Below are 10,815 nucleotides of genomic sequence, written 5' to 3'. Positions count from 1 at the left end.
ACAATTAAATGAATAACTAAAGCAAAAACAGATTTTGGTAATAAAATAAAATGATCAGACTAAAACAACCACAGTAATACGACAATCTATATAGGCTATATGAATAACAGTTATAACTTAAACTACGAAACAAAACAGAAAATAGAACTAATTGACCATCTGCCCATATGATCTGACATCAGCAGGATCATTAGGGCCCTGTTTCATGAAACCTGTTATCAATAACAAGTTGAAATAATTCTTATAAGCTCCTGAAATGGTTGCATTTGATTGGCTAATAGCAAGCCTGTCATAGAAATGTGACACTTGTTATTGAAAACATGTTTTTGTTGACAGAGGGCCCAATGTATCGTCTGATAGTCTCATACACACATAGGCCACCATGTATTATATTACAAATCTTAACATGTATAACCTTGTATTTATAAATTGCACGTTGACTCCTCATTTATACAAGAATAGAAACTTTATAAAAATGTTTGCTAAGGCATCCTAATATTATTCTTCTTTCTTATGAGGCAACATGATATACAAATGTTTTTATGTCTTTAGGTTTAGCTGAAATGACTAATCATCACTTTCTTATAATTCAAAATATTTTACTTGAATCATCAATGGAGAAAATAGTTTTTACTTAGAACGGTGCCCATGTCTAGATAAATCACAAATAACCAGATTGACTAACCTTTAATATACACATCTGTTTGAATATTTGCTCGTTTTTCTGGTTTGTTATGGTTATTTTTTTAAAGACTTTACAGTGATTTAATTAAGTCTTCCTGAAACTTAAAAGTCTGTACTTACCCTTATTCACGTGATGCATACCAAAGACACAAACTCAATCATTGGAAATATGTAGACCTACCAGGGAAATTTTTTGACAGTATTATATTGTGGTAAAGGCTGATTTTTCTTTCTCATCGTATTTAGATATTTCAACATCTTAAATATCCAGTCATTAAAACAAAGACAAGTAACACAAGGCCACCTTGAAGCGACGCCATTTTTGATTGAGTGAATGATGTCGCTGCCTTGCTGTTGACGTGCATGTTACACCTATGTTCCGAGCAGCACTGAACACAGCGGCGATGTGGCGCGTTAGACATCTCACAAGCAATGTCATCGACCTCGGTGTTGGGACAATCTTCAGCGAAACAGACCCGTGAGACATTAACGAGGTCAGTTCCAGACCCTTGGTCATACATTACAGTCTGGAAGGAGAAAAAGAAGAAATAATTGTTTCATGATGATAGTAACATTAACATGATAATTAAATAAACTTCAGTTCTCCTTTGTCGCTTCTCCGCTCAGTCGCTCCTTTGTCGCACTTGCAATTTTGCACAAAACAATAGGCACCAATTAATTGAGGGGAGAATGATCTTTGTGCAACACAAATGCGTTACAAATTGACGCATGTCCCGTCTTGACAAGCTCAATGTGGTGTTTTCGCAAGCTCAACGCAAACGAAGAATCTGCGGTTCGTGTGCAAAATCGAGAAGCTACTTTAGTAACAGCGGAGTGACTGCCGAGGTACTAAAATCCAAAACGGTTTTTTGCCAAATCTACGGGCGTTCTCAATGACGCCCCAAGTGAATCAAAAGCCAGTCAGCGAGCGTGTATTAAAGATGGTATGGGAATTTCATCAGGGGACGAAAAAGAAGGATGACGACTTTCAATACGAACAACTCTTCGTTGAGTTTTTTTCCGATTATTGTTCCTTAATTATAAAAACAACATGAATATCGATAAAACATGAATTGTTTTAAAACTGGATGATGAAATGTTGAAATATGATTTTGTGGAAGGGGTAGGGGGTGGAGAGAGAGAGAGAGAGAGAGAGAGAAAGAGAGAGTGAGGCAAAAAGAAGAGAGAGAGAGAGAGAGAGAGAGAGAGAAGTAGTAAAAATCTAAACAAATTAAGCAATCTCTATTTCATCAAATTCGAATATCATGTTCGATTATAAATTTTCTATTTTTAGAATCTATCAAATAAGTAAAAAAATTCAACATTTTATGTTTACAATGTCGCGCAAATATATGTACTACATCTACATAAGATACAATGATGTATATCCTATTTATAATATATATATTACCCTGCTGTACGAATGTGAGGTGCAGGGGCGGCGATCACTGGATGCGAGGGGATCTTCCTCTCGGAAAATTTTAAAAAACTGCAAAAATAAATGTATAGCTGGATGGCCCAAGAGTGCAGCGTTTAGACGAATACAAATGCATAAGCAAATCTCACTCGGTCACTACGCTCCCTCGCGTACTATCATTCAAAATGAACAAGTAAACATCGCATGTCGTCCCCCCCCCCCCCCCCCGGTCATTAAAAGAAATCACCGCCCCTGGTCAGGTGTCATACAACTTACCCCACATATCTCATTAGGTGCGCAGGTAGCAACGGGCGATGAGTCATTCTGTATGCCATAACAATCAGACGTCTTCAATGTGGCCTGACACGAGAAACAGGAGAGCGCCATCTGCGGGTTGGACAATAAAAGGTTTAAGTAAATTATTTCAACGAGGCAAGAAATCAAATATTACAATACATGATAATTCTAAAGTTTGCTTGTTTGTCCGGCAAGGATATGAAAAGGGTTGGAAATTCATCAAGGCATTTCAGATGTGGCTTTACACCAAGTTTATTCAATCCACATGAGCAATTTGTAAACGTCTAAAAACAATGGCACTAGTTTCCAGCGCAATATTTGGTTTTATTTTTTCTCGATTTCTTCTTCTTCTTCTTTTTCTTTTTCTTTGGTTCTTTTGTTCATTATCTTCGTTTTCTTAATTGTTCTTTTTTCAGGGGTTTTGGAGTGAAGAGTTATACCCTGCAACACTTCTGATGAAAGCTCTCTTCCGGGAAGTAGTCGGTAGTGGAAAGCCTATATTACTGTATGAAATTGTCTTTTTGCCAAACGTATAAAAAAAACTACAACAACTGCAACGAAAATCTGTTGACATCTTTACACATCTATCTTACCACTGATGATGAATGGTGCATTGTGGGAGTATACATCATGTCTGATGACGCCATAGTTGGTTGTGGTTGTGTGGTGCGATGGATCATACCACTTGTGTTCATCATAGTCGTCATACTATCTGAAAGATACATTTAAATTCCATTTGTTAATCAACTCAATAATAACATTATCAATGATAATGACGACATAACTGAACGAAAATAAAGAATTTTTGAAATTATTCTTTTGACAAAGAAATGTGAAAAGGAGTATAGTATTAAGGAGATATGAAGTAGTAAATCGGAAAATAACTATTTTTCAGGACATGATTTTGACTCAACACTAATACACTAATTACTCGTTCAATTATGAGTATCTTCTTGCGTTAATTTTCAAACGTATTGGTACTAACAATATATAAACAATGGCATCATGGTATGGGCTAATCCACTGAGCACCTCTCTCTCTCTCCTTTGTGTTGCTCTTCGATTGGGTGGGGGGTGGGGGGGGGATATGTGCTCCCGTACCCCTCTATCTAAGCCATTTCTTACATTAACTCAGTGGATCATTTTTTCTTTACTTTGACACACCAGGGCCCCGCAACGCAAAGCTTAGCCAATGATCGTAAGATTGATTTGTGCGATAGATTGCATTGATCACCACGTTCAAAATTCACTCCTAGGTTCATATGCTACGCTTTGTGTTACAGAACCCTGATCCATAGACAAACGTTATGTTACCGTTCATGTGTTCTTTAGAAGCCTCGGACATCATCCCTGTAGTCATATTCATGTTCATCGTTGGTGTCATCGTTGGCTTCATATCCGTTTGCGATGTATTTTCTAATCCCATGTCTGTCGTCATGTCATGCATCCTCGTATTCATATCTGTCGTCATCATGTGATGTCTATCCATGGTAGTAATTTCGGACGTAATGTGGCCATCGTTTGTGGTCTTCTCAGCTGCTGTCATCATCGTCGTCATCATAGGATCGTCGTCGCTCATCATTTTCGATGTCGACATCATGTGTTGATCATCGGTTGTCATCGTCATTGTCGTCATCATCTTATCGTCGTCGCCCATCATTTTCGATGTCGACATCATGTGTTGATCATCGGTTGCCATCGTCGTTGTCGTCATCACAGGATCGTCGTCGCTCATCATTTTCGATGTCGACATCATGTGATGATCATCGGTTGTCATCGTCATTGTCGTCATCATCTTATCGTCGTCGCTCATCATTTGCGATGTCGACATCATGTGTTGATCATCGGTTGCCATCGTCATTGTCGTCATCATCTTATCGTTGTCATCCATCATTATCGATGTTGTCATCGTGTGGTCATTACTCGTGGGCATCATATCAGTTGTTTTCATGTCATCGGCTAGATGACAAAATAAAGAAAGAAACAATGTAAGCAAACATATTATAGTATTTTGCAGTACATTCATATTTTGGTAGATAGTGGGTAGTAGGAAACGAGACTGCGTGTGGACTTTTCAAAAGTTTAGGGATTTAACTTCACACAGGTACAATAATAAAATTTGACAAAGAAAAACAAAACATCAACAGCAAAATGCACCTCAGACTGCTGAAAATGAGCGTTACGTACAAATGTATATACTTACTCTGTTGAGCATTGCAACTCATTGGATCCAGGCAAATACAGGCTAACAGGGCTGCAAAGAGAGAGAGAGAGAGAGAGAGAGAGAGAGAGAGAGGGGGGGGGGGGGGTTGGGAGATAGAAATGATAGCGATATAGAGACGGATAAGTAAGACAGAGAAAGAGAGAGAGAGAGAGAGAGAGAGAGTGAGAGGGGCAACAAATAGGGGCCAGGGGTGAGAGAGAACACATTCCCAAACAAAAAGACTGATTAAACATACTACTTCATTTGCATAATGAAAAACGTGAGAGAGAAAATTAACATAATTAAACTTTCATAAGGTCTGAGCTATTATTTTGCTAATACGACGGTGCATTCATGGGTATTCCTATAACTGGCTGAAGTCGGGCGTATAGGATTGATTATTTCCAGAGCGGATAAACACATTCAACCGAAAAAAATGATGATACCACACACTGTGTGCAATCAATGAAATGAGACAATCATCATGGTCATTACAAATCCTTGTAGCTTTTATTTCGGCTGTTATTGTATTCCACAAGGATGACTGCCTGATGTAGTTTCGTCTATTCTTTTCGATAGAAAATAAATAAATAATGCACGGTCTTTTCCACAGAATATAAGAACACAATATAACAAAATCAATCGGGGTCATTACACATAGGAATATAATGATACTATTGATTTTAAGTGATAGATTTAGCCTCTTAGGACTTTTATCAGGACTTTCTTTGGGGGTAAATGATATACTGAATGCTATTGGTCATCGTATATACTTAAAGTACCATCTTATGATAGTAGGCTATAGTTATATACGAATTGTTGCTCGAATTGAGTACCATGCATTTGGGGTTTAGTTAGGGTTTTTGGTTTTGGTTATGGTGAGGATTAGGGTTTGATTTGATTTGATTTTTTCTTTTTTGCATCTTTTTTTCTCCTTTATCATACATTATTATGCAAACCCACCTTTTATCAACCCATTGGATGGCTCAACCGATAAGGTCAGCGTACTATAATTCAGAGTAGTAGGTTCAAATCCCAGTAATTATTCCTTCCCATTTTTGCCTTTATAAAAAGTGAGGCAAAGCAAAACATAACCAAAGTCTAATTGGTTGTGACCTTTTTCCAACCCGCTTTGATAATTAATAGGATGGCTTGCCTAGGTTAAAAAAAAAGCCGCCCCGGCCCCCGCCAACCATCGAAATAAGCCCCCTTGGACACTTTAGAAATACTGTGTAAATAGTATGCAGCATGGATCAACGTTTGATCACCCTATAAATCAAACATTTTGATCAATATTACTACTGATTATTCTTAGTGAAATTGAACAATAAACAAAATATTCTGAAATTGGGTATGAAAAAACGCTGTATGTGATTGGACATATTGCCATTTTGTGGGCCATTTATACTAAGTTTGTTGAACGGCGTCAGGTTGTGTAGTTATGACGTTTTGTACACTTACCAGAGATGAATACATATGCCAAGATGAAGCTGGGCGAATAGCTGCACAGCGGTGAGTGCTTCATAATGATGCCCTACAAGAATTAATCAAACAGAAGGATTAATAAGGACTGATCAAAATACAAACCTCGATTGTACTTTGTATTACTTCCAGCTGAGTTATTTTAAACACACACGTAAAATACGATGTCAACTACTTTCTAAAAATCAACCTCAGGCAATTGAAATATCCTCGTACATCACCAATGGAAACGTGCAAACATGACGATGACGTGTTACACAATCCGAATATGATTTATATGTTGATTTTTTGCAATAGTTGCAATCGTGTTGTAATATTCTACATAAATGCTATAATCACGTCATGAGCCTAAAAATGGGTAACATATCAAGTTGGAGGGAAAAATATTAAAGAATGACATCGACAAAAAATGATGACACATTCCTCCTTCACAAAGAAATTGTTCACAAATAACAGAATAAACAAGGAACAAGAGACGAAAGCCTCTTAAATTGCATTTATCATATGAACGACAATGTTATTGTAATACAAATTATTCAGAATCACAACTGAAAACTCAGAATGGATCAATCAAAACAGAAAGCAATTGATTTGTCTCTGTCCATTTCTTTTCAATACCCCGTCGTTTCCACGAAATCTCCTTCACAATAGTGTTCTTAAATAAACTAGAAACTAAAGACGGAATTTACTAGGGTGGTAAAGTGATTATCATGATTAGGTAATTTAAACCACCACTGTCATAAAAATAATTCAGAAGCACAACTGAAAACTCAGATGAGATTCGAGAGAGTCAAAACACTGTCCATGTATGACGTACCATGTAGGGGATTTCACACCATTAAAAGAAAACACTCTTTAAAGTGTATATTTTAAGTCCGAGTTCTTTTTTCCTCCACTCACGTCATTATCATCACGCGCGGATACTCCGCTATGTGTGCAACTTAAACGGGTGAGGCGGCTCCACTGTGGAATAAATGGTTGGCATGGTAACACGAGATTAAGTTTCCTCATACCGGTCTCAGTGCTATGAAAGAGCAGACATTTTGTAAACCACTTTGTAGTTCTTCATCTCTAATGTATGCATGTACTTCTATCATGGACATAACACGCTAATATACACCGTCATGCATTATGCAATCCATACATAGCAATGCATTGTTAAATTCCCGTAACACAAGGCGTGTCATTGTTTGACTAAAACAATGAAGTTTTTGTATCATCGTAAAGTCTGGAGAAAAACAACACATTGCAGAGTTTCAATTCAAGTCGAGTTGAATTCAGGGAACTCCTCTATTGATCTATACGCGTAAAGGAGCCGTCGAAAAAACACGCTTAGGCCGAAATAATGTCATATCCCCGCTCCTCTTCCTTTCCCTTTTCGGTCAACCATCTTTTATTTAATCATTATTATTTGGTATGTCATATGGCATGAAAGCAAGACAAATTGGAGAAAAAAATCTAGACAATACGGTATCAAAATTAATTGTGTAATTTCATTCCTTTAACCTCGATACTGCATGCACAAGTAAAATCATTTTTACTATTTCTTTTGCAATTGATCCTTAGAATGTGTTTTTACGTAACAAGAACATTTTATTTCAAATACCATTGAATTGGCCCCCCTCCTCATTTTCAAGAAATCTATACGATATGCTATAATCATGAGATAGAGTTGAACTTGATTGTACCAGTAACTACTATTTATTATTTCGACATGGTTTGGGTCATACTTCTATTCTCTAACCAGTCTGATGGTGCTGAGAAAATTGATCAACATATAATGACAATGCAGACGAAGATAACAGTACGAAAACAAATTTTATTCATACAGTGGTATTGATTATAGGGGAAACTTTTAGATGCAAAATATAATTTTGTCGAACAATCTAAAAAGCACTCCATTCAACCATGCTCCATCGAATAACGTTATGGTCTGATTATCAACATCATGATGGTTATTTTTAGAAATGTAATTCTACATTTGACATCAATTAACTCTCTTGCATTGCTGTATAGATTTGTACCAAAATGAATGTCGATTGTGAGTGGAGCATAATTAATCAAGTGCTATGTACATGTACAACATTTCATAAGACTGATGAATTGAATAATAATGAGCACATAAACTAGCATGTGATGTCGCTTCCTGGCTACACATTTCCCTTGTCAAACGAATCACGACAAGACTTTAGCTCATGTTCATCAAAACGACACATCAATTGCATACCAATACTCACTTAAAGATTATGTATCACCACCATGGTTTTCATTTTAGATGCCTACCTGTATGCCAGCTAATGTTCACCAGTAAATGGATGCCGTCTTAATAGGTTGCACGACCTTGTGAATGCACAGCCTCCGATTGAGATGCTCTTTCTTCTTGCTGTGTTCCCAAGATGCTGATTGCCTCCTCCTTAGCTCGCCCAACACTGCTATAATAGCGATCGTGCTGTGCCGATGTATACGGCTGCTGAGAAGGAGAGGCAGAGACGGTTGCTATGCAACGCATCGTTGACGTTTACCTGATTAAGCAGCGAGACGTATTGAAGATGTCTAGTATTCTGGACAAGGCTTTGTTCCTTTCATTCCTTCGTACTCTCTCCCTATCTCTCTCTCTCTCTCTCTCTCTCTTTCTCTCTCTCTCCCCTCTTTCACCCCTCTCTCTATCTTCCCTTCTCTTCCCATCTTTCCCCTTCTTTCCCTTTCTTGTTCGACCGGCTTAGGGTCGAAGTTGAAATCAAATTAAAACGTTAAGATACACGGATGGGATGGGAAAGAAAAAAATAGACAATAAGAGAGAGAGAGAGAGAGAGAGAGAGAGAGATAGAGAGAGAGAGAGAGAGAGGTAGAGAGAGAGAGAGAGAGAATTAGAAGGGAAGAGATATAGAGGCCAAGGATAAAGCGTTGTATTCAAGATGAGCGTGGACATTATGTCATGTATATTATGGTACGTGATTTTATACGCTTTTTTCTTCAACATATACATTTTCTTTTCTTTTTATTCATGAAATTCAGCTTTGAAGCGTTGTCTATTTGTTTGTACATGTATTTGAGTTTGCTAATTGTGAAACTATTAGTAAAATAGTCTTTAACGAGAAGGGGGGGGGGGGGGTCTATTGTGCTAATAAATTTCACAGTCAGTATACTACAGTAGATGCTATTCTTAATACCCACGATGTACTTGATTGCTGAATTCCATGCAAACTGCAATATGGTAATCGCAAAATCACACTGGATGACTTCATCTTTTCAAGCACAAACATTCTATTCATGCTGAATATCCGAAATACAATCTTTAATTGTAAAGGCAATGATTTCAACGAACACAATTCAATTCGGGCTATAAAGAATTGGCGTTAACACAAAGCGATGTCAAGGAATCAATAGCAGAATTAGACAGGTATGATGTATAAACACGGGTTGTTAAAGCCCGTCTGTAATAGTTTGACCAGGGGGGGGGGGGGGGGGGGGGGTTATACCTCCCTGCAAGGTCACCGACTGGTGGTTATTTCATCAAATCAGCTCTCAATTAACATAATAAAAAGAAGATCATGGGGGACCGACAGGCACGCAGTTAGGGCGCAGTTAGCTATACGTAGTGTAGTGGGGCTTTAAAGGGGATGTTTGAGATGACTTTTTTAAAAATCCCCCAGTCCTGCAGGAGAGTGGTTATTATTTTTTATAGCACTAAATGAACTTCAATGTCAACTGACCAACGAAAACGACAAAATAAATTAATATATATGAGGGCAGATAGACACAAACATGTCAGTCTGGTTGGGTGTCAAGCTCTTGGGCCGTTGATAGTGAACCCTTAAAAAGTTATCTGGACTATTTCATGAGAAACTTTTAAATTTGAGGTTTACTTATGCAAGCCTACCAGTCAACACTGCAAGATTCATGCAATTAGATTGACAGCTCCCGCGATCTGCAACCCTTAGATCGACATTCACTAATTTTCATTAGACCGACATGCCACGAGATCGTCTGTGCACGAGTCGGACAGCCCAAGAGACCGACAAAACAGAAAAGAGGAAATTCGCAATAAGGTCCAGTACGGCACTAGACCAACGGCCCACAAGACCGACAGCACGTGAGACCGATGCCTCCTGACAATGTTTCAAGGGATTGATTATCCACGGCACACGAGCCCGACAACCAACCAGACCGGCTTTAAAAAAAATCTACCCTTATATGTTTCTTTGTTTTGTCGGTTTCATCTGTTGTTGTTAATTAGTATTAAGACATTTCTGATTCTGGTGAATGCAAGTTTTGCACGATTGGGGGAAAGGTATCGATACTAGTGATGTCAAACTGTTTGATTAAGGAAAGAAAGATTTACATGTCTCTCCCGCCCTTAACGGTATTAGATAACTTTGCCTTTGATTCTAAACAAAATCTTGGATTTAGCTCATTCTGCAATCATAATCAAAACATTTAGGTCTGAAATGAATCCCATGACGTTTACAAGCCACTCGCATGTTTGATTATCAAGATATTTAGGATTGGAATTCGGAATTTAAAAAGCCAATTTCCCAACGGATTTTTACAACACTACAGCCATTAGGGTAAATGAAAATGGTAAGACCGGTCACTGAAAGACTTTTACTTTTTTGACGCACTTCTTGATCATTTTGACACGCTATTTTTGTAGGGCTTCAATATAACACCATATCACAGACACTGATAAGGTAGGGGCATGTATCTGAGATTTGTAAAAGTGGAAACATTAT

At 37.8% G+C, this 10,815-nt stretch overlaps 1 protein-coding gene across 1 annotated transcript; it reads right to left on the bottom strand.

Moving 5' to 3' along the window:
* Positions 1-537: 537 nt before the first annotated feature.
* On the bottom strand, positions 538-8,501 carry LOC100889134. Its single transcript, XM_003730141.3, has 7 exons — positions 8,366-8,501; positions 6,062-6,134; positions 4,601-4,651; positions 3,712-4,356; positions 2,992-3,110; positions 2,378-2,488; positions 538-1,211 (listed from the first exon to the last, which is right to left on the bottom strand). Exons 2-7 carry the CDS (start codon positions 6,123-6,125, stop codon positions 936-938), a joined length of 1,266 nt encoding a protein of 421 aa, XP_003730189.2. The 5' UTR covers positions 6,126-6,134; positions 8,366-8,501; the 3' UTR covers positions 538-935.
* Between the last annotated feature and the right edge of the window lie 2,314 nt (positions 8,502-10,815).

Source organism: Strongylocentrotus purpuratus, unplaced genomic scaffold (assembly GCF_000002235.5).
Source record: "Strongylocentrotus purpuratus isolate Spur 01 unplaced genomic scaffold, Spur_5.0 spur5_scaffold_14, whole genome shotgun sequence".
Classification (NCBI taxonomy): domain Eukaryota; kingdom Metazoa; phylum Echinodermata; class Echinoidea; order Camarodonta; family Strongylocentrotidae; genus Strongylocentrotus; species Strongylocentrotus purpuratus.
Note: the sequence above shows the minus strand (reverse complement) of the source record. Positions and strands in the feature narration are given on the sequence as shown.